Source organism: Panicum virgatum, chromosome 3K, assembly GCF_016808335.1.
Source record: "Panicum virgatum strain AP13 chromosome 3K, P.virgatum_v5, whole genome shotgun sequence".
Lineage (NCBI taxonomy): Eukaryota > Viridiplantae > Streptophyta > Magnoliopsida > Poales > Poaceae > Panicum > Panicum virgatum.
Genome location: NC_053138.1, coordinates 20,393,223 through 20,417,114, shown reverse-complemented (window position 1 = coordinate 20,417,114; position 23,892 = coordinate 20,393,223). Strand labels below are relative to the sequence as shown.

The 23,892-nt window shown below is 50.1% G+C and overlaps 3 protein-coding genes and 1 long non-coding RNA gene across 4 annotated transcripts; 2 read left to right on the top strand and 2 right to left on the bottom strand.

Moving 5' to 3' along the window:
* The first annotated feature begins 6,515 nt into the window (after positions 1-6,515).
* Positions 6,516-9,107, top strand: LOC120698240. The gene is made up of 3 exons (XR_005684776.1): positions 6,516-6,820; positions 7,416-7,567; positions 8,505-9,107. It is a non-coding gene; the product is annotated as an uncharacterized LOC120698240 (long non-coding RNA).
* LOC120698238 (probable serine/threonine-protein kinase PBL7) lies at positions 8,186-11,135 on the bottom strand. The gene is made up of 5 exons (XM_039981766.1): positions 10,321-11,135; positions 9,702-9,883; positions 9,397-9,586; positions 8,915-9,306; positions 8,186-8,757 (listed from the first exon to the last, which is right to left on the bottom strand). The coding sequence occupies exons 1-5, from the start codon at positions 10,676-10,678 to the stop codon at positions 8,443-8,445; spliced, it is 1,437 nt and encodes a 478-aa protein (XP_039837700.1). The 5' UTR covers positions 10,679-11,135; the 3' UTR covers positions 8,186-8,442.
* Positions 11,136-11,794: 659 nt separating this feature from the next.
* Positions 11,795-12,758, bottom strand: LOC120698239 (19 kDa globulin-like). The gene has a single exon (XM_039981767.1). The coding sequence runs from the start codon at positions 12,570-12,572 to the stop codon at positions 12,027-12,029; it is 546 nt and encodes a 181-aa protein (XP_039837701.1). The 5' UTR covers positions 12,573-12,758; the 3' UTR covers positions 11,795-12,026.
* Positions 12,759-17,690: 4,932 nt separating this feature from the next.
* On the top strand, positions 17,691-19,050 carry LOC120698237 (peroxidase 1-like). Its single transcript, XM_039981765.1, has 2 exons — positions 17,691-17,984; positions 18,088-19,050. The coding sequence occupies exons 1-2, from the start codon at positions 17,781-17,783 to the stop codon at positions 18,859-18,861; spliced, it is 978 nt and encodes a 325-aa protein (XP_039837699.1). The 5' UTR covers positions 17,691-17,780; the 3' UTR covers positions 18,862-19,050.
* Positions 19,051-23,892: the final 4,842 nt, after the last annotated feature.

Here is a 23,892-nt window from a genome sequence, read left to right as displayed (position 1 = left end):
CCGAAGTTATTTAGCCTCCCAGGGCCTGGTATTTAAATTGGCCGGGCTTCCGTTCAACTCTCAGTATGGGACAATTCCCGCGGATGAACAGTGCCACGGCTGCTACAGTAGCGAGCTAAAGTAACCTGGGATTCGGCCCGGCCCATCTGGCTCATGGGCTGTTACACCCCGCGCGGGCGCGCGACGCAGCCACGCGCAGCTCCGGTCGCCTCCGCCCCTGCTCGTGTCCGCCGCCTTCGTGCGTTCGCCGGGGAGGGAGGGGAAGGGAGGAGGCGCGCGCCACCGGCCATCTCCGCCGCCGACGTCGACGCCGAGCTCTGCGGGGAAGGGAGAGAGAGAGCAGAGAGAAGGGAAGGAGCAGGAGAAGAGAGCCGGCGGAGAAAATTAGGAGAGGTGGAAAAAAAAGGAAAGAAGAGAAAAAAGAAAAGGAAAAGAGGAGGGGAGAAAAAAATTGGTAGTCGGAGATGATTGAATAAAATATAGGGTAGTTGGTATAGAGGAGAGATTTAGATGATAAATGTGTATAGCGAAATTGGGTATAGAGAAGAGAATCTCGATGACTATGATAGAAATATTCCTTTAGGGTTGAAAAATAGAGGAGAATGAGTGTGGATTGCATCATTCTCATCTCCGGCTATGCAGGCTTGCACTAGCTATTGGTAGCCCAGTTGAAGAAATTTGCTCACCGCTCGAACACACACCTGCCTCTGCTCGCGTCCCGACCTCTCGTGCAGGTGCTGCCACTGCTTGCACGTTACGCCGCCGCTCCCAGACCGCTCCCTCGCTCTTGTAGCTTCTTGTCCATGCTGAATCATTAGGTGGAGAGGGCACCATCAGCTCAAAGCTCATGTTGCACAGCACTCTGATGGCCACGATGTGCTCCAGAAACTCCAGCTCTGGGCGGCATCGCAGCTCGATTCGGCCTCGCCAGGGTTAATTGGATGGCACCAGAGCTCGATTCGGGCCCTGTTTAGATCTTTATATTTAAACGCAAAAAAACCGTAAACGCATTAAAGTGAAACGGAATCTTGCTAATTTGAAGCACTAAATGAAGTCTATTTACAAAACTTTTTGCATGGATGGACTGTAAATCGCGAGACGAATCTAATGAGCCTACTTAATCCATAATTTGCAATAGTGATGCTACAGTAACCATCCGCTAATTATTGATTAAATATGGATTAATTAGCATCATTAGATTCGTCTCGCGATTTACAACACATCTATGCAAAAAGTTTTGCAAATAGACTTCATTTAATATTTCAAATGCCTTGTTTACATCTTTACAAGTTTTTACAAAATAAACTAAACACACCCTCGCCCTCGCGTGAGGCTGATTGGGTGGCACTGGAGCTGGATTCGGCGGTTGTTCGTGCAGCTGCCGCCACGAGCTGTGTGTGTCTCGCGATTCGAGGAAGTGATGGGAAGGGGGGAGTAGGAATCTTCCCGCCGGACTCGAGGGGTCCCACGGCCTCGAAGTTCTCTGAACTCTTGATCCGCAGCAATGAAAGAACAGGGAGGAGTGGAAGTAGCGATAATTTATTTGGGGTTTAGTCAACTTGGGATGCTCCTCTGTGCCTTGCGGTAGCTTTTTTTCTTCGTCTTCATTGTTCAATTCATTAGGATTAGCAAGTAGGAGATACAGAATTGAAAGACATCTTGAGTACATTAATCGTTCTAATTATGTCTTGCGATAGACATGAAAGACATCTTGAGGTCATCGTTTTTGTAATCTTCTATTGTGATTTGGATGGAATTCTGAAGTAGGTGAGGTAACCTCATCATGTCAAAGATGTGGTGATCACACTCTAGCAAGCCAGCCAACCAAACAAGGAAATGCAAAGCCAGGCTTACCTTGTACAGGCAAACCAAACACTCGGCAATTGCTTTGCTGAAGCCTGGGTTGTGCTAGCCTGGGTTGGGCTTAGCCTGGCTAGGAGGCTGCCCAGGTAACCAATCACTCCCTAAGCTCCTCTACATTGTTTGCAACAACGTAACATGATGGCACGAAGGAAGGTGCCCCCCAACTCGTCATCATCAGGGGGGCAAAAAGAAGAAGCTGCTAGCCTGCCTGCTACCGCTAGTCGTACGTAGCGCGGGGACTGCAAAGCTTTTGGGACGACGCTTTCTTTTAGCAGCAGACTAGCCAGCAGTAGGGCAGCATCAGTTGAGCCGCAAAGCCAGGAGATGGAAATGGAAAGGCGTGGTGCGTGCTGTGGTGCACGATCGATCGAGGGCAGGCACGCCCCTGCGTGCGTGCTCGCAAGTCTGCATCCACTAGACCACTACTCCCCTCCCCTTACCCTAGCTGCTGTGTGTAAGTGTGTTGTGTGGGTGGTTCGCATTGGTTTGGTCAAGGCGAGCATCACGCGGGGCATGTGTCATGTGCGGCGGCCAGACCCACACTGCCACACACACGCGCGCAGGGATCATCCATCGGCCATCATTCCCTGATTAAGAAACTGCAAGATGGTCCTCGGCGCCTGCTGAAAACATGCAAGCATGTTCCATTGGGATTGCTTTTTTTTTCTTTTTCCTGAAGGCGCCGGTGGAGGCTATCATGACAGACCTGACGAGAGATGTGCACATGTGGACTGCCGAATTGATCGATCGTCACTCGTCAGGAAAGAGTTCAGTCCTGACCTCTTTGGTTCTTGGTTGATGACCAGTTTCTTCTTCTTGGCTCGATGCATGTTGCAGTATACTGGGATCTGAATGTGAGGTGCTATATTTGCAGGGCTCCAGGCTTGAAGCGCATATCGTTGTCTGAGTTTTGGGCGTTGGCAGGCGACTAGCTAGGAGTACGTACTAGCTCCGATCCATTAAAGTATTGTTCTGGGTTAAAGGTTAAGGGTAGTGGTTGAGCGTGTCATTGGGAGGAGGGGAAAAGAGGTTTGGACGATGTTCATTTTCTGCATGCGGGCGTGTTGTTTTTTGACCTTGATTTGCTTGAGATGATGGTATTGGCAGTGGTCTCGTAGGGTAGGAGTGGCTAATTGCATCCTAGGTATGATTAAAACAGAACAGCAGCTTATGAAATTAACGCAGAATTTAAGTCGCCTAAGCTATGCTACTTTAGTACTAGGACTGTAGGAGTAGCTTGGTTAATCAATTAGTGCATTTTGTTCTAACCCGGATTCTTGGGTTAACTCCAGTAGCCCTACATTATTGATTGCGCCACAGATATGCTTTGTAGCTGTAAAAAATAGCTAGTTAACCATTCTTCCAAGCGAATTCCGGCTAATCCTTGGTGAAAAAATTCTGTTTTGCCGTCGCAATAAGGCAAGGGTTGCATCGGTGGCAATCAAACGAAGATACTTGGCAGCAGTAGTGTAGGACCCCAGCTTCTCTTCATTTCGATGGCAATTTTTAATGAACTTTCCACTGAACTGCGAATATCTTGGCATTTGAGTTTGCGGGAGGAGTCCACTGAAACTTTCGAAACCAACATATTCTTTTTGCAAAATAAAAAATCTTATATTATTACTAGGTGGGCTTGATCACAATTTTTTGGCCATGAAAGTTTCAGGCTTTTTACAGACCTGTCTTTGGCCCAATAAGGCCATTTTACATTTTTCGTACAATCTTATGTTCAATTTTTTGGCCATGAAAGTTTCAAGCTTTTTGCACGAAGATAGGGATTCTAATTAAGGAAGAGGACTAAATTTCGACACGACGCTACCTAGCTCCTGTAATTCCTGAGACGCACGTGCGGTGATGCGGTCTTCTTCAACGAGAACGATTTATTCGGGCAAAATCCGCCGCCGATGACATTCCGTGTTCCGCTCCCATCACACGCTCCGTTGGAATATCAAATGATTGTGTTGCGTGCTTGGCGAAAGCGTCTGTCCAGTTCAACAAAAAGTGGGCAAGTTTTCATCTGCATTCCACGTACGGACTGCAACCTGAGGAAAGCAATCGTTTAAAACGTTTGATTGCTTTTTTTTTCAACCTGAAGGCCCCTGAAGACGTACTCTCCCGTACCATTTGTGCCTGCATGTCCGGCCGCATCACGTCGCGTCAGTTTTAACATGTCTTCTCCTCCTAACGAAACACGCGCTCAGGCACGTTCTAAACAAAAAAAAAAGTTTTAACATGTCTGACCCCGTGACCCGGCACCGGACATTCGTAGAATTTACGGTCTGTGTGTTGCCGGCTGCCGCGGATTCGCGGACGAACTCCGCAGCTGGCACGCAGACTGCAGACAGAGTCTGCACACTGCAGATGACAGAAGGAAGTCGCCGCAGCCGGCAGCCTCCGTCTCTGACAATCGGTGGCCACGCCATTCCCTTCTGCCAGACCCTGCCGCCAAACCTATATATGCAGATGCAGCCCGCCATCCTCCCTCCCTCGGCCTCCGGCATTTGGTTCGGATCTCGCACGAACGAGCTCTTCGTTTCTTGGAGTAAGGCGAAGAGAAGCGAGAGGCCTCCTCGAGCGGATGGGCAACTGCGCGTGCCGGGCGCCTCGGTCTCGCCACGGCGCCGAGGACGGCGGCGGCGGCGGCGAGCCGGCGTGGGCGGAGCGGCGGGAGAGCGGCGGCGAGGAGAGGAAGAGGGCGGGCGTCGAGGTGACGGTCAGGATCAGCAAGAGGCGGCTGCGGAGGCTGATGGCGGAGGCGGCGGTCGGAGGAGGGATGACGGTGGAGAAGGTGCTGGCGGAGATCGTGAGCGCCGGCGGAGAGGCGGTGGCCCACGGCCGGCGCCGCCGGCGGTGGGAGCCCGCGCTGCAGAGCATCCCCGAGGCCTGCGAGTCGTGACGACGACTGAGACTGGTGACGACGTTGGCGCACGGGGATGAAATGAAACGATTTGCAGATTAAAAGATTGTACACGAGTGCATTGCGCACGTGATGCCGTAAAATCCAGCGAGACCCGGCGCCGCAAGCGCTTCATGAAGCATGAAAATCGAAGTAGATGAGGTTGGGAAAACATGGGCGATATCAACAGCTTTGAAGCTCAACAAGTTTTTTTTAAGAACAAATTTGGTTGTCTTGTGAATTGTGGTGATCTTGTCCCCTTCACAGCCTCGTCGCGTGAATTGTGATTTGTGAATTGTCGGAAAAAAATTATATGCGGTGGTGCCCAGCGGCGGATCCAGGAGGGGGGGGGGGGGGGGGGGCTAGGGGGGCTCCAGCCCCCCTAGACTCCCCTGATTACACGTAAAACACTGTAGCAAAAACATCAAATTATTATTAAATCTTCACACAAATCAACATCTTCATTGTTTCAGCCCCCCTTGGCTCTCATCCTGCATCCGCCACTGGTGGTGCCGCACCGAGCGCGTGGTGCGACACCGCCCAGATGGCCGACGCGTGTCCACGGGATTTATTCCTGGTGGTGAACCAATCAACTAAGCAGCTGAGCCGTCGTCTCCTCCGCTTGCAGTTCCAGCCGGAGTCGAGTGCTTCTCGGCTCAGATTTGCTTCTTTCTCTTAATTTGCATCTATGAGAGACCACAACGGTTTGTCCTGCAGCTGCAGGAGCGGGTCAGTAAAGGCCGGCGTCTGGGCGCCGTCGTGGTGGACGATGACAGGAACAGGATCGAGCAAGGAGCCAGCCAGGGCCCAAGGGCTCAGGGATGTCGAGGTTGAACACAATAATGTGCGCTCTCAGCCTAGGCCGCAGGGTGATATTGGGCTCGATAAAGTCGATATCGATCTGCACCCACTCCAAGGAGCGAGAGTCCGGGTGCATCCGCGCCGCGGCATCGAGCTTGTGGAGGCACCACTCGCCATCGTTCGCGGCTCGATTTGTCTTTGGAGGCAATTCGATTTTATCTTCTAGCGACTTCAACCATTCAGCGGAAAGGACGAGCCGATGAGGACAGAAGCCAGGTCATTCTACTTGCAGAGATTACGCCGGCTCGGCTGATTGGTTGGCCCGCACAGATCTTGGACTGGACACGCGTCGGCCATCTGGGCGGTGTCCCACTACGCGCGCCGTGCGGCACCGCCGCATAGAATTTTTTTCCCGTGAATTGTGGGCTTAGGGCCTGATTGATTGCCCGCACCTGCCCTCAACCAGACCCTCTGCATACGAGAGAGACTTTTGTTTGGTTGGAGTAGCTGCAGGGTCAGGCTCTGAACATGCAGGGAACCTCCAGGGCCAGGCTCCATAGGAATGCTCGAATTCGAGCGTATCCTGCGGGCCAGGCTCGTGCGGTGCGCTGAGCGTGCATGGGCGAGCGTGCAGAGAGAAAAAGCGGATCGCCTCTGGTAGATGCGGACAACCAATCATCATTTCTTCTTTACCTGGTTGTGCGCAGACATCAACCAAACAAAAGAGTGCTGCATCCAGACTTGGCCGGCACGGGCTTATGCGGACGGTGCAAGCCAGGCCGTGGAAACACGTGAACCAATCAGGCTGGGCCCAATCAGACAAGCAGGCCTTGCGTGTGCAGCCCAAGGGCTGGGCCCAACTCAGCCCCGGTTCCAACAGATTATTTTCCTGTTATTCTCAAAAAAAGATTATTTTCCTGTTCTTTTCCTTTATTTTTTTTAAAAAAACCAAAACCGCAGTTGGTTCCTTCACTTCACCGGCCGCCTCCGCCTCCGGGCCCCGCCGCCCCGGCGCCGGCGGCCGGCGGGCGGACATGACACCTCAGCACGCTCATCCGCCGCGTGATACGGACATGCGCCACGAACACGGTGGCCCCGTGCTCGCTGTCCGGTCGCAGGAGAGCTCCACCTTGCTCTCCCAGCGCCGCGCCGTTGCCGCCTTGCGGGGGACGGGAGGTTCGCCGGGTATGGCCCGGCGCGCGTCGCTGCTCATCCGGGGCTGTGGCGCTGGCGGCGGCTTCGGTACTTATATCTGCATTGGTTGGTTATCCGAACTTCCTTCTTCATCGCCGACCGGTAGTGCTAGCTCTTTGCTTTTTTGGTGTGCATTTAACTGATTCAATTAGCATCGAGGCGTTAGCTGAGGTTTTCATCATACTTAGTTGCTCGGTGTGGGGATTTTTGCAGATCCAGATTAATTTCCGTGTATTTCTTTTTATACAATTAACTTAATTTGCTTTGGTACTTCCTAGTTCCTACATCTTTGCCTGTTAGGTGTTAGCTCGCCGTGTGACTTTGTATGCAAATTTAGCTCAGCAACCCGGAGACATTGGATATGCAAGAATGGACCTTCTCTAACAACACGCATCTTCCTGATTATTAATTTCCTTAAAAGAATTATTCAACGAATTCCTTGAAACGAAACAATGCTATTTACATATGTTTTTATGAATATTGTGGGCTTGTGGCAATGTGGTTGTCACTGAAAAACACCTGATCGGGATCTAGCAAACCCATTTCAGATACAAACTTCAGTAGCAAGAAAGATGATCTCTATTCTTCGAAGTAGTTGCTGCAGCTGGACTGCTGGAGTATTGTTTACATGTTTTTGAGTTCCCTGGCTTTGCGCTTGCAGGCTGTTAGGCATACAAGCCTGAAACCTCCAACACCTCAGCTGTTGAAGTTCATGTTGATCTCCGTCGGCTCTTATTGTCACTGAGGACTTCAGTTAACACCAACATTATGATGGACTTGCCTTTCCATGCTACATATCCCGTAAGATTTCAGGTAATCGTGATATATTATTTAGGTTGTAATAAGCAAGCAATTTACGAAGAATATGTGTCTTTTGCTCTCAATAAAGAATCAGCCATACTTATGAGATTTTGTTAGGGACACTAATTTTTAGCTTAGCCTATTGAATATTGATACTAGCAGCTGGGCAACAGTTGATCTTTGTATGCCATACTTATCCTATGTTAATGAAAGAATAATATACATTCCAACTCATGTCGTGGATTCTCCAGAATTTTGATTTCGATCCTGTTGATACAAATAGCACTCAGGATTCCTTCAGCTTTATTATTTAAGTGGGAAAGCTAAAATCTACATGTAGCTTTAACTGCAGATCCATTTTTAGGTATAGAAGTGTGGCATTACAGTACTTCTTCAGTGGAAAGTAAACTTTTATCAGTAATAAAAATGCACGATTTAGTATTATGTGAATTCGTGGTTTGTATTCAGATTCTTACATCATTTCATCAAATGCAACCTTTTGATGTGAAAAATCCTAAATTGTATCTATGATAATCTCCATAGAACTGAAAAACGCTCTAGCCATTAAATGCCTATAACCATGAATTCCATCAATAATAAGCTCAATACTAGCACAAGGATAATCTCTTCTGATGTTGAACAATTGATTATGCCTAACCAAAGCACATACGTTAGTTTCATTCAAGAAAATGGTCTGCTGTTACATCCTGCCTGTATATGAGATAGTGAAGAACACACTGTTGAAAATTTGATTACACCTACCAAACCACATACATCAGTTTCATTGAAGAACATGATCTGTTGTTACATCCTGCCTATGTGAGTCATCTGGATCCTGTACACACCTCTCTGGCTTGATTTATCATCTCTTAATTTAAGAAGCTGTTTCAGCTACTTTCTTCTTTTTGTTGTAACTGTTCTTCACCTCCTTCAGTTTCTTTTTGTCTAGTTTCTATGTCTATGTTTGGAACTGTTATGGGTAGAGGATCTTTGATGTCATCTGGAGGATCATAGTTTGGATCAGCAAGAAATGCAAGGGCGGTCACCACATCACTAATCAGTGGCCGACTGCTTGCTTCTTCTTGTAAGCACATCGATGAGATTGCAAGTGCCTGGTATAGACCTTTGAGGGGGAATTTCTTCTCTAGCAATGGATCAGCCATCTTCACAAACTTCCTCTTATCTCTGAAGAATGGTGCTGCCTGCAGATAAACAATATTTAGAAGAGCAGCATTGCAATTATAACAGTATGGATTTCTGATCATTTAATTGGGTGCAGTCAGATATGATTCCTAACAAAAGAAATCTCAGTGCTGCATATTTGCTCGAATGAGAAGTGAAGCTAGGCGTAAAGCTCACCCAATGAACAAGAATCTGCTCACGAGGAGGCTTTGTGGTGTCGATTGCTCGCCTCCCAGTGATGAGCTCCAAGAGAACTACACCAAAGCTATAGATGTCTGACGTCTTAGTTAGCTTGCCAGTCATAGCATACTCGGGAGCACAATAGCCATATGTGCCCATCACCCTAGTGCTGACATGGCTTTTGTCGCCGCTCGGACCAAGCTTCGCCAGGCCAAAGTCTGATAACTTGGCATTGAAGTTTGCATCTAAGAGAATGTTTGATGCCTTGAGATCACGGTAGATCACTGGCGGGTTGGCTACCTCATGCAAGTACTCAATGCCTCTAGCTGCACCAACTGCAATCTTCATCCTTGTATTCCAAGATAGTGGCTGGGAATTTGGAGTGAGATCTGTACAATTCAATGAACAAACAGGTACAACTATAGTTCACAAATATACATTTTTCTTAAAATAAATCTTCGATTGTGAGTTTGCATTACCCAGGAGATGGTCTTGCAATGAACCGAGTGGCATGAACTCGTACACTAGGATCCTCTGGTCACAATCAGTGCTGTAGCCGAGCAAGGTGACTAGGTTTGGGTGATGCAGTAGGCTAAGCATCAGCACCTCGACAAGAAACTCGCGGTTTCCTTGCAACCCATCCTTGTCAAGCTGCTTAACGGCTATGACCTATACATTGGCATAATTAACATGAACAAGTTATCAGTGTATTCACAATTGTTTCTTCATGTCTTAGTTTAGTGGAACGTAAAAGGGTGGATGTGGAGAAGAAATGTTTATTTACTTCCATAGTATCTCGAATGTATCCTCTGTACACCCTTCCAAAGCCGCCTTCACCCAGCATGTTTTCTAGGCTGAAAGAGTTGGTGGCATCAACCAATTCACTGAATGTAAACACCCTACTAGGGATGTTATGGTTGCCGATCCGTAATATCTCCCCTGCTTGAGCCCTGTGCTTGGCACTGTCTGCAAGGGAAAAAAAATACTATTATTAGTTTTAATCATACTTTTGTAGCTTGGCAATGGTGAATTCCAGGGTGAATAAGTCCAAGATAAGGCAATGGGCAAAGAGACTTTCATGAACATGCTAATTGCTGTTTATTACATATTTCTAAACAATTTTTTTCAATCTTTTTAGCAGTGATTGATATATGCACGGTGGAATTCAAGAGGCCCATTCTGAAGTGTAGTAACCTTTTTGTGATGATATCTGTGAGTCCTCAAAATTTTCCAATCCTCCAATGCTTATTGTTACTACCATGTATTCATTTTTCTTCTGCAACTTTGCTGTTTCAAGAATTGGTGGATGAAGACTATGGCCAACTTCTTACTATAATATATTCTTCTATATGTGCATGCAGATGAAACATGAAGGGGAAGAAAAGTGAAGGGTGGAGTGTTACTTGAGAGCGATATTTCTTTGACCAGGGCTGCCAACCCGTTCTCTTCTTTCGTCTTCCATATCTTCTTTGTCCACTTGCCCTTCTCTGGCTCAGGGGTTGTCGCTGGATTCTTCCTCTTCTTATTCGACTCTGATGATGCCACCGGCTCCTCCTTTTCTCGCACCGCCCCACCACAAAAGCCGAGAAACCACATCCTCTTCTTTTTCCTCTTGGTACCCGACGCGTCTTGTGCCGCCTCCCTGTTCGCCCTGCCACAGACACCGCGGATCCACGAGCAGCAACATGCACATCTGAGGAGGTTGCAGCTCAGGAGGTTCTTGCAGGAGCAGCATCTGTTCGCCGAGCTCAGTAGACCCATGGAATTGCCGGATCGACGCGAGAGTGGGCGAGCACCCTCATGCCGATCCCTGCATGCAAACGAAGAACAGCAAGAGGATGCGAGGTAATATTATTCCCTTTCCCTCTTTAATTTTTTTCTGCCACTTAGTTTCCTGCCACGCGCTCCTTTCTCTGTGGATGGCAAGTTGGGAATGAGGCAGCTGCTATCCTTGGATGAAAGTTCTCTGGCCAAGAAGCTATTTGTGGTCCACTCGTTTCTCCTCTTAGTTGCTGTTCGTTTTAGTAATTGTCTTGCCACACCCTGATCTTTCGCATGAGAAATAGGAGTTTGTTTTCAGTTTTCACCCAATGGCTGGCGATGAGCTCAGGGTGTATAATCATGCATGGCGCACCCACATGATGGTCTTGTATATCTGTGGGCACTGATACCTTCTAGGCACACGGATTAGTATGGTGTGCAGCGCAGTTACTTGTGATGTGTCTGTCGCATTCTGTTGTGTACGCGGGTATGGTTTGGAAAACACTCAAACAATGTGCTGTCTAACATTTTAACCCTTACAAGACATTTAATCATTTTATCTATATTCTTTGGACAGAAAATAATACAATCCACCTTGAATTCTTGATAAGTGATGCCTGATCAACCTGAGCTAGAGTGGCAACCGACATCAGATGGTTAACTTGTGGTCAAGGCATAATTATTGCTGGTTGAGCTTAGCCATGGAATAGGGAATGATGTGTGTTTATTGCGCAACGGATCCTGGCATCTTCAAAATATTGGTATGATTCTAATGTCCATCTATTTACATGATTTTTTATTTATATAAAAACTCTCTCCAATATGTGATTACGTAATTATTTAACATGATGTTAATAGGAACTCATCATTACTGAACACGGTGTTAATAGGAGCTGCATACTGCCTTTGCAAGACCTGCAATTATCAAATTAATAATGTCGAATGAGACAGTTTTACTTAGACCTTGGATTTATATATGATACTTGTCACTTTTCTCAGTAGTCCAGTTTAAATCGTCCCAATATTACAGAATTTCTTTTTATTTTTTTAGAGCCAGCAGGCTGTATCAATTTAGCTAGAAACTGTATAATCCCCATGGGATATCCTTTGGAATTCTTTTTCTTTTTTTTGAAAATAATTTGGAATTTTTTCTGAACTGCTCTTACACTGGTAGAATCGTACCAGTACTAGCTGGCCACATTCCCTTATTCATCACTTATCATCATTATCTTATTATTTGTAGCACACAACAATGTGAGGATCCACGTCAGGATCGGAGCTACTTTATTCAGGACCTCCACGCGTGCATGCGTGCCCTCGCACGCCGCCGCGCCACCTCACTCCGCCCCTAGGAGTACTGGTCGCCGGAGAAGACGCTGCACTCCTGGGGCTCCAGCCGGCACATCATCGGCAGCCCCGCGGCGTACTGCCGGGCCTTCGTCAACCTCACGCGGCCGATCCTTCTCCCGGTGCCGAAAGGGAACGGCAGGTACCTCTGCTGGCGGCCACTCTCGCCGTACCCCTCCCCGCCGTAGTAACCTTCGCCGGCCGACTCGTCGCCGGCGTACCCTTCCTCCAGCGGCGGCATGGTCTCCTCGTAGCCCCGCACCATGCGCCGCACAGCGGAGCAGCGGCACTCGCGGCTCACGTCCTGGAGCTGCTGGCAGCACCGCATCCGCAGCCCGACGCCCCACCGGAACGGGCCGACCCCGTAGCGCATGCCGCCGGTGAGCTGCCGGTCGAGGACCTGCCGGCACGCCTCCAGCGGGCTCTCCTCGACCTCCCGATAGCACCGCAGGTCCCTCAACCTCTGCCGCTCGAACCCGCCTTGGGCGACGGCCACGGCCGTTAGCGCCGCCAGGCACAGCGCCGCGGCGGCGACGAACTTGGCCATCTCAGCACGGATCACTGGCAAATCTCGATCGCTTGTTGTTTGATCTTGCTAATTGCGCTCTCTGTTGATAAGGAGATGGCGGTGATGGGACTGGGTTTCTTTATAGAAATAGAAGCCAGCTGAGGACCATGGCTTTGGCTACTTTGTGAGTGAAAACAAAAACACACATATTGCTAGTTGCAAAGATCGATGCTTAGCTTGTAGGAACACTGCAATGATTTGGAGCTTTGTAAAACAGATTCTTTTTGGAAAGATTTGTAAAGTATCTGTTCGTGTTGGTAAGGTAACACGTCACGTTAACATTTACATGGATGTATCTAGTGTGTATAGTGTGGTGTGGTAGTGGCCTTTGTGAGTTGTGACTTCACCTACAAGGCTGGTTTACTGGATAATGCTTTAATTTGTTTCTATGTGCTCACCGCGGCGTGGATGTGCATATTGTCTTCTTTTGGTGCTTTTGGGTGGTGTTGGGAATGTGGCGAGGTTGGTGTCACGGGAAGTGTAAATAAAAGGGAGAGGAAGTCTGACAAAACAAAACAAAACAAAAGGAATGGCATTTTGTTTAAACCAAAACGCCTTTTGGGTAGGTATACCTTATACTTGACAAACTTTGCGAAAGATGTATGGTGAAGTAGAAAGTTGCTTAGCATGCCAACTCAATATCTGGTTCGATGATCGTCAATTCGTTATCATGTCCTGTAGTTTATTTTTACAGGCAAATGGATATTGCTGCAAGGAGCTTAGAATCTACTAGTAGATGCAATTAATAAAGGCCATTAATAAATCCAAGCTGCTTAGCATTTGCTACACTGACTAGCTGATTTAGGCCCAGCTTGGGCCCAAGATCTGTGTCCAACTCTCTTAATCATGCCATCGCCTCGCAAAGTTTGTCGAAGTGTTCCTGTGGGCTTCCATTTCTGTGTTTACCAGTGCTGTATGCTCAGGCCCAACTTGACATCATTTAAGCTAAATGTCTCATTCAAGAATGTAAATAAAAAAGATTAATTGGATCAATGCCATTACAATTATCCGAGTTCACTGATCTACCATTACTATTCATCATATTGGAACCGTGTCATTACAATTTCAAAACTCTCCGAAACATGACATTACACACCCCTTCAACGTGTTTCTCAAAATTTATTGACCAAAATACCCCCAGCCTTCTTCTTCCTCTTATCCCCTCCCTCTTTCCTTTCTCTCCAAGGCAAATCCCCACCGCGACGAACACCTTGGCGGAGCGCCACCTGGGCGCATCTGCCGCGCGCGCCACCGGCCGCCTCCGCGCGTTCGCCGACCGCCTGAGCGTGGCCACCCCGACCTCGCCGGCTGCCATCCCAACAACCAGCGGAGAGAGAGAGAGAGGAGGAGGAGGAGGGGTGTCGGCGGAGGAAGGAGCAAGAAGGGGCTCCTGTGCCGCCGCGAGGCCCGTCGCCTGCCCGGGGTGGATCTCACCGAGCCGCCATGGGAGGCCGCCTGGGAGGAGAGAGGGCCTCCGCCGCGAGGAGCCGCCCCGAGCCTCCACCACCGCCATGCCACCGCGCTGCGCTGCTGCTCCGGCAGAGGAGGGAGAGAGGGGGAGGGGACGCAGGGAGGCGGTGCTGTCGAGGCCGCTGCGAGGCTCGGCACCTCCGTTGACCGGCCACCGCGATCCGGGCCGCCGCAGCTCTGCCCGCCCATCGCCCGCCGAGGTCGAGCTCGTGCCAGCCCGCCGCCGACTCGCCGCGGCCACCTCGCCGGAGCACCGGGGAGGAAGGTAGGGAGCCGTGAGGGAGGGTGCTGGCAATGGAGGGTGCCGTCCCGCGGGCCCGTCGCCTCCCCGCGGGCACGCCGTCCTGCTGGAGCGCCTGCATCCTGCGGACCTGCTCCTCTTTGCCGCCGGCGTCGTCCCTCATCCGCCATGGCAGCCGCCGCGCCTGCGGGGGCCTCCTAGGCGTCGTGCCGCCGGCGGAGCTGCTGCGGCCTCCCATGGGGGCCGGGGCGCTGGCGGCGGATGGGATCTAAAGATCCCTGTCCCCATCCTCTGCCAACGGCTGGCAGCGTGGGTGCTGCTTCGCCGTGCCGCCCGCCCACGGAGATAGAGAGGAAGGAGAGGGAGATGAAAGGAGGAAGAAGAGGACCGGGGGTATTTTGGTCCATAAAATTTAAAAAACACAGCGAAAGGGTATGTAGTGGCATGGTTCGAAAATTTGTGAAATTGTAATGGCATGGTTCCAATATGACGAATTGTAATGGCAGATCAGTGAACTCGGAAAATTGCAATAGCATGGATCCAATTAACCCAAATAAAAACCACATTTTTTTTAAAAGGCTAAAATTCCTTAGATGAGTCTTAGGTGAATGGAGATGTGGTGCCACCGTACAAGAGCTGAAGTTACTTTTTTTAAGATGAACTGGAGGGGCTTGCCCCTACAGTAATTTATGGGAAAAAAAGAGAGTTCAAGTTACAGGAAAAAAAGAAAGAAACATTAGAGAAACCAAAAAGACCCAGAATAAACAACGAGCTACGCATAGATTTTGCAGCCATGATTCCATGATTGAAGATAACTCCGGTTTTGTCCTGTGTGAGAGTACAGACATTTCCAAGATGAATTTTCTCTTGCAGTTCTGCACTGTGGGGTCAATATCTTGAGCTAAAGTTACTTGATTCGAAACTTCTAGCCAAAGGTTATAACTTAGAACGAAATAAAACGACGCTATTCTTCAAAGTTCAGAGGGACAATTGCTTACATGATGCTCGATGAACATTTCTTCAAAGTCTGAAAATAGCCCACACTTAGTCGATGGATATTGAACACGACCTAATGTAATGGCCCATAACATATCCAACATTGTTCATCTCTCCTTTCTCTTTTTTTTGGCGACCGTGCCTGAGCATATTTTTCATTAAGAGGAGAAGAAACGAAGTACAAGAACTAGTTGGTTACAGAGTGCGGAACCAACTAGGCTACTGATTGTAACATGATTATTACAACACTGCAAAAGTGCGACCTGAGAGTACACCTAGAGCACTCCTTCCTCTCTTTTGTTCCCACACTAACAATTTCTTTGGTTCCTCTTCCCTTTGATGATGACGCGCCTCCCTGCCTTCCCCTGCCTCCATCTCCAAGCTAATTGGGAGAGACACGTAGTTCGTTTTCCTTTTTTGTTGTCCCTGACCCATCGTTTTCGCGTGTTCCAAGCAGGTGGCAAGCGGACAGGAGGATCCTCAGTCCCCTTCCCCTACAATCTCGGGCGATTCACAATCTCCCCGGAGCTTTAGCGAAACCCTCAGCCGCCCCTCTGTTGGACCTGCTCAGAGGCCCTTGAACAGGATCCTTGTCGCAGCTCGATCGGTCCTCCAACAGCCACGAAACGGGAGAAGCATCGTCATCGCCACCAATCATTCGCAACCCAGGCAAGTACGAGCGGCCACATGCACGCCGGCCGCTGCCGCCACAGTTTGCTCAGAGCTGTGCCGCCGCAGCCTGCGGCCAGCAGTGGGTGCTACGGGCGGCTAGCTGCCTAGCTCCTCCTGGCCGCGGTAGTTCAGTGGACAGCTAGCTCGGTCGGGCAGCTCAGCTCACCGGCCCATAAGCTCCAGCTCGCTACCCTTCCTCTCGAGCTGCCCGGCCGGCCCCCATGTGGCCGCGAATCATGAAGCAATCCGCGCTGCCGCCTGCCCGCCTGGCCTGGCTGCCCCTACCTAATGCGGGCTTCGTCTCGGGGTCGTCGAATTTCCAGTTCTTTGGGGGGCGCCTGATGATTGTCGATGAATTTAGTACGCGAGTACGCGACTGCGTATCGCCTGTGACAACGCCGATTCGCCGGCCCAATGATGGGGAGCTCGCTCACTGCGTTGGCTCGGCGCCTTGCAGGTAGCCGCCCTGTATTGTAAGCGCCCGGCCGGTTTGCGTGCACATGCCGGGGAATTATGGGATGCTTACCGACCAGCGGGCCAGGGCCTCTAGTACATGCATGTTCCTCAGGTCCTGCAACCCTGCTGCTAACGCTTTCAGGTCAAAAAAAAAAAAAATCCGAGCTGGGGCGTTACGCATGCTCCGATGACTGTGCCATTATGCATTTCACTTTCGGAAAGTGTACTGTTTGTTCAGGCAGTGTATGTCGGAGACGGCTGATGACTCAGACTGACCAAACCGACGAGCTCCTGCTGCCGGGATCATCCTTTGCGTGCGATGCAGGACATGGAGCCGATCAATACTACTGCTGCATACAGGCAGAGGCTGTGCTTCGCGGTTCTGCTCGGGGAAGAGGGAGCTCCAAGATCGCTACATGCAAACAAACACACTGTACTGATCCTTTTCAAAAAAAAAAAAACAGACACACTGTACTGAAGCTTTTCAAATGGCCAAACGTGGTACAGTACTGCGATTGGCTCCCGATCCTTTTCTTGTGCTCTGCACGCTTTTCCGGTTCACTTGGCTCCAATCAAACACGGTACAGTACAGGCAATGGGAAATCGTCAACGTTGCGCTTCGTTTGGGTGTCTGGATATATTCAGTCCTCTATTCCCAGTCACGATGTGATGCCAAAGATGTCTGCATGCAACAACAGTTGGATGACTCCTTCACTAGCAAACCAGAAAATACAAGTATCAGCGGCCGGCTAGTTGTAAATTCAGACGGGTGCTTTTTCTCCGGAACGGGTTCAGCAAAAAATTCAGTTGGTTTAGCACGATCGCATCCGTGCCAAGAACTTCCCGTAAAGATATTCCAGATGTGTTCAATCGGGAGTACAAACCCTGTTTCGAAATGGGGAGTTAAACCCACGGGTAGTGAATTTTCGCCGGTGCTAATACTGTAATGCAAACCACCGTCGTCAGTTAGCGTGGTACCGCTGCTAAATAAACTCCACATGAGTTTGCTTTAATTTGCAACTCGTCGAACGTGAGGCTAGCTAGCTCTTCTTCTTCAGCTGCAGCAGCAGTCTGTCTACGTACGCTGCTCCTGCTGCAACCCGGCGGCTGCACCTGCTACAGCAAAGATTCCGCAGGCAGGAAACAAGAACAACTCACTAGACCATGCAGCAGGCTCGAGCCAGCCTACCACATGCGGCCGTAGGGCCCTGGGCCGGCTCTATAAAATCTCCGCCCCGTGTCGTGGCCGCCAATTCAGCAGCAGCAGCAGACGCCTCCCTTCTTCCACCTCATCAGGTAGCGACCTCGCTAGCTCTTGGGCGCGGGCGAGCTCCAGCTTCTGCTGTGCGGAGATGGCGTCCAGGGCGGCCGTCCTAGCGCTGCTGCTCTCGGCGCTCGCCGCGGCGGCGTCGGCGCAGCTGGACGTCAAGTTCTACAGCCGGTCGTGCCCCAGCGTGGAGGACGTCGTCCGGAAGGAGATGGTGCGCGCACTCGCCGCTGCGCCCAGCCTCGCCGGCCCGCTCCTCCGGATGCACTTCCATGACTGCTTCGTCAGGGTACGTTACGTGCATCGCAGGCATGGGAGCTCGATCGCTAGCTACTCCGTGGCCCCGTGCGTCTCGGCTTGAATTGTTGCTAACCACCATTGCTCCGTCTCAGGGCTGCGACGGCTCGGTCCTCCTGGACTCCACCCCGGGCAACACGGCGGAGAAGGACGCGAAGCCGAACCTGACGCTGCGCGGCTTCGGCCTCATCGAGCGCGTCAAGGCCGCCGTGGAGGCGGCATGCCCGGACACCGTCTCCTGCGCCGACGTGCTGGCGCTCATGGCCAGGGACGCCGTGTGGCTGAGCAAGGGCCCGTTCTGGGCGGTGCCCCTCGGCCGGCGCGACGGCCGGGTGTCCATCTCCAACGAGACCGACCAGCTGCCGCCGCCCTCGGGCAACTTCACCGAGCTCACCCAGCTCTTCGCCGCCAAGAGCCTCGACACCAAGGACCTCGTCGTCCTCTCCGCCGGCCACACCATCGGCACTTCGCACTGCTTCTCCTTCTCGGACCGGCTCTACAACTTCACGGGCATGGACAACGCCCGCGACACCGACCCGACGCTGGACCCGCTCTACATGGCGCGGCTCCGCGGCAAGTGCCCCAGCCTCGACGACAACACCACGCTGGTGGAGATGGACCCGGGCAGCTTCAAGACCTTCGACCTCAGCTACTACGGCCACGTGGCCAGGCGCAGGGGCCTCTTCCACTCGGACGGCGCGCTGCTCACCGACCCCTTCACCCGCGCCTACGTGCTCCGCCACGCCGGCGGCGCCTACAGGGAGGAGTTCTTCGCCGACTTCGCCGCGTCCATGGTGAAGATGGGCTCCGTCGAGGTTCTCACCGGCACCCAGGGCGAGATCAGGAAGAAGTGCAGCGTGGTGAACTGAGTAACTGACCTGACCGACGATCGATCATCGATGGACGACTGTTAGTATGTGCAGCAGGTGCATCGTCACTCAGTCAGTATGGGTTCAGACTTCAGACTTTTGGTTTCAGAAGATGTACGACGAGTTTTACCTCCGTGTTCTTAATCTCTCTTTTTTTTTCCGCTGCATTGATTGATTATTTTTGTTACAGCCCGTGTATGTATGTATGTATGTAAATCTCCCTCCTCTTCAGGATCAGGATCAGGATCAGGATCCGATGATGATACAATACTAATAAACCCTTTTGATCTGTCGATTACCGGCTCCGTGTCAGTCGAGATGCCACTGCCGGGCACCTACTAATTTAGATCAGCACTGCCCATGCATCGGCGATCCAGTTGTGCACGCACATGCGCGGCACACAAGGCGACACGCGTGCTCGACCGGGACCTGCTGGCGGCGGCCGGCCGGCCGGAGGAACACCGGTCAATAATGCACTCATGATCATCGGGGGCGCGCACGGCATGTGTTTCCGAGCACCTGGAGCCCCGATGTTCTTGGTGGTATACATGTCCATTTGGGCGTGCCGTGCCGGCCCGGCACGGGAACGCCTGGGCACGGCACGGTTCCACCGTGCCCAGGCACGGCACGGCGAGACCTCGTGCCGTGCCGGGCCAGCACATTGTGCCGGCTTTCCTGCCCAGGCACGGCACGGTTAAGTTTAGACGGGCCGTGTCGTGCCTGGGGCACGGTCAGCCCGGCAGTGCCGTGCCGTGCCCGTGCCCAGGACACACAAAAGCTCAATCAACTCCAAATAATGCAATATAAACAGATTTCATATGTTCAAACTCAAGCATTCAACAATTCATGACCAAACTCCAAAATACCAGGCATAATCATTCAATCTACTAAACTAGTTCATCCAGGCATTCAAACCATCACAGAACACAGAACAGTGCATCTCAAAATATAAATGGAGACTTAGTGCAATGCTGCCTCATTAAAAACCTTCCTAGGTAAAAACTCACACCTCGTGAGAAAACCCTAGGAAGGAAAAGAGTACAGCCAGCTCCTTAGTTCATAGTTCATTGTTCATAGTCAATGTCATAGTTCATTACAGTTACAGATACATGAATAGATATTAGATAGCCAGAATGGAAAGAGAGATTGAAGTTCAAGCTCTTTTGCCTCTTGAACTGGATGGTTCAGTTGCTGGGCCCTTGTCTTTCTTCCTAGGTGATGTTTCTTCCTCATTGTCCAGGTACATAGCTTCAAAGGCTGCTTCAAAGTCCTTTGTTTCCTTCTCTACAGTGTGCTGCTTGTGCAAGTCCGCCAACTCCCAGTCCTTGATGCATGAGAGGACCTCCACCATGTCTGGTGCTAGCCGCTGCCGCCGCTCCTCGAGGACCCTGCTAGCTAAGCTGAAAGTGGATTCTGAAGAAATAGTAGACACTGGGACAGTCAAAACATCCTTAGCAAGTATAGATAAGATAGGATAAGTCTGATTATGGCGCTGCCACCAGTTTAGAATGTTGAAATCAGGTCCAAACTTAACCTCAGTGTCACTATCAAGGTAAGAAGAGAGCTCAGATAGACCTGAACTAGCTGATGTACCTGCACCATTACCAGGATTACCTGCAAAAGCTTCCTCATCACCATATATATATATCATCCCAGGCCTCAGTTCCCATACCAGAAACAGCTGGCAGTGCTGAAGTCCTCAAGCAAGCATCACCAAACTTGGACTCATAAACTTGAAACATCTTAGTTAACTTGCAACGAATAGATGATGGGTATCTAGCATAATCTTGACCATTAAGAACACTTAAATTTTGCAATACTTTATGAAACCCCCTCATCTTAACTCAAGCAATACTGTTTATAAGAAGCAATACGTTGATTGGAAGAATTAAAAAATGTAATAGCAGTCCTAAAATCTTCAAGATATGGTTTCAAACGTTTCAGTCAACTCTTAACAATCAAATTGATGATATGGCAAGCACAGCGCTGATGCAAGAATACAGCAGCTAGATCATCTTCAATCCTAGCAGGTTTAGGCATCAAACTACCAATGTAATCAGAGAATATAGGTTTTAGAACATCTATAGCAATTTTGTTAGATGAATCATTGTCAAGCACAATAGCAAAGATTTTATCAGTAATACCATAGTCACTTGCAACCATTTCAACACGCTCAGCAATGTTAACACCTGTATGAGCCACTTCTATAGGTTTTAGACCAAGTAACCTCTTTTCTAAACACCAATCAGGGTTAACAAAGTGAGCAACAACAGAGATGTAGTCCTCTTTAGTTTTACCAGACCAAATGTCAGATGTAAGAGAAACAGATGAAAAGTTTTTCAGGACATCAGTAAGCTGTTCAACATGGTTATTATAAAGACCAATCAAGTCTCTAGCAGTAGTTTGCCTAGAGGACTTCACAAACCTAGGGTTATGAGCATTGGTAATGTAGTCCTGAAAAGCATCAGATTCACCAAAGCAAAGAGGCAGGTCTAGCCTAGCAATCAAACGGCAAAGCTCTGTTCTAGCAACAGAAGGAGAGTACTCCCAGTGCACAAAAGAACCATTAGCATTAAACTTAAACATAGACTGAGTTCTACCGTGTCTATCCTTTTCCTTCTTAGCAGGGCAAAGATCTAGGTGACGGCGCAAGTGCCCAGTACCAGAAGAGGATTTAGCAGACAAGGTATTCTTGCAGTGGTGGCATATGGCAGATACACGAACTTCCTTACCTCCCTGGATCTCAGTCACCTCCTCAAAGTCTAGCCATACTTTGGAGGATGGTCCCCTACTCCTGGTGCGGGTACCAGATGCACTCGCCGCGGCCGTGCCCGTCGGGCTCGTGGATCCGGTGCGCGTGCCCGTCCCCGTCCCCGTCCCCACGCCGGCGCCATCCACTTCGATGGCAGCATCTGCACTGCTACCCAGGATGAAGCGTCGAGCATCCTCGGCCTCGTTCTGCGCCTCAAGCTCCCGCTCCGCCTCGTCGGCCTCGGCCTCGGCGGCAGCATAGTAGTCGTCGTCCATGGCATCATCTTCCATGGACATGGCCGCCTCCTCAGCCGGCGTATCCGGCTCCCTCACGACCATGCGACACCGGATCTATGGAAGAAGACCCATAGCCAACGACCCGCAACACAAGAGAAAGAAGAAGAACATAGAGGTTAGGGTTACTGATTTAGGGTTAGGGTTCGAGACCTCGTGCGGAAGAGTGGGACGGGCGGACGGCTCACCTGCGCAGCCGGAGCACCAGATCCACCGGCGGCGAGGGAAAACGACGAGCGGAGCTTGGCACAGAACTTGACCAGATCGAGGTTAGGGTTAGGGTTACGGAGGCAGCGAGAGATGAGGAGAGGGAAGAGGATAGAGCGAGGAGGGAGAGAGAGAGGGGTAGATGATCAGAAGACGTCAATGGCGGCTCGGCGGCGTCCGTCTCCACTCTCCGGCGAATGGCTAGGGTTACGGTGGGTGAGGCGAGGCGAGCGAGGGAGACTGCAGGCTGCTCTGCTGCGGGGGGGGGGGGGATGGCCGAATGGCTAGGGTTACGGGGGGGAGGGGAGGGGTGGGTATATATACCGGGCCGATGCCGGGTCGGCTACATTTACCGGGCCGTGCTCGGGCCGTCACCGTGGGCCGACCTGCTGGCCCAAGCACGGCACGGACCTCGTGCCGGGCCGGCACGGGCACGTCGCCTGCCGTGCCGGGCCGTGCTCGGGCCGTGCCTCGCCGTGCCGGGCCACGGGCCGCCCGGCCCACGGGCCGCCCGGCCCGAAATGGATATGTATACTTGGTGGTGGATAGCTCGCAGCGCTGCCCCACGACCACGCTGGCGCCATTTGTTTACTGGCACGGGAGAGTCCTCCCGAACGTCTGCAACGGGGTAGCGGTAGCTCACATGCGCCGGATCGGAGCGCTGCGACGGGCCAAAATAGGGTTGCAGTGCAGCGGCAAGTGGGCTCGTGAGTGGTTGTCCAGTTTGAGTTGTTTTTTTCAAGAGTTCAAGGGCATGAAACCCCAGCCTTAAGCAAAGCAAAACGCCGTATCGTCGGTTCATTTCAGCAACAGCGCCCTGACAGAACAACCCATCGGCTGCTAAAACTCTCACATCGATACAACAGACAAGACACATGTCAAAACTGAAAAAAGAGGGAAAACCCGATTTGCGCCTTCAAACTATCATAAAAATTCGATTTCCAACGTTCAACTACTAAAAAAAGATAACAAAGGTCATCAAACCGTTGAAACCGAGCAAATTTAGCTTCTTAGGTGGTTTCGAACGTGGTTTTCTATTTTGTGAGAATTAAAAATATTCAAGTTTAAACAAAAAAATCATAAATAATTATTTTAAATTAAAAAAAATACAAAATGAGTATCAAAAGATTTCTAAAAATGTAACCTATCTATTGACAAGGTACTTTTCAGTTATTCAGATCCATTTTTTTATTTTCATAATATCTGATTGCTTGTAGTTAGGTCTATTATTTTTTGAATAATTAAGATTCAAATAGAGCAATAATAGATAGGTTATATTTTTAGAAAAAAATTGGTACTAGTTTCATATTTTTTAAATTTAAAATAAATTAGTTTTAACTTTTTAGATCTAATTAGAATTTTAAAAATTTTAAAAATACAAATCACCCTAAGGGCCAAACTTATCCGATTTTGACAGTTGGATGATCTATATTATCCGGATTTATAGTTGAAGGTTGAAAATCGATTTCTACGAGAGTGTAATTTGATTGCCTTCTCAATACAAAGTCACAAAGATACATAACTCTCGTATTGAGGAAAAAAAACAAAACATGACTCCAGCTCGCTTTTTCAGGCGCCGGTAGATGGTGTCTTCTTTCACCGGCTCGGCTCTCCTCCTCCCATATGATCAGGCGCAGGCTGCTCTTGAGCTCTTCCAATCTCCAGAGGCCGCTTCCATCTCGAAATTGTCCATTTCTCCAGGTTTGCTGGCATAACGATCAGGCTCTCACTTGAAGCACCCGCACGGAGAAGCAGATCAGATATGTGCACGTTCTTGAA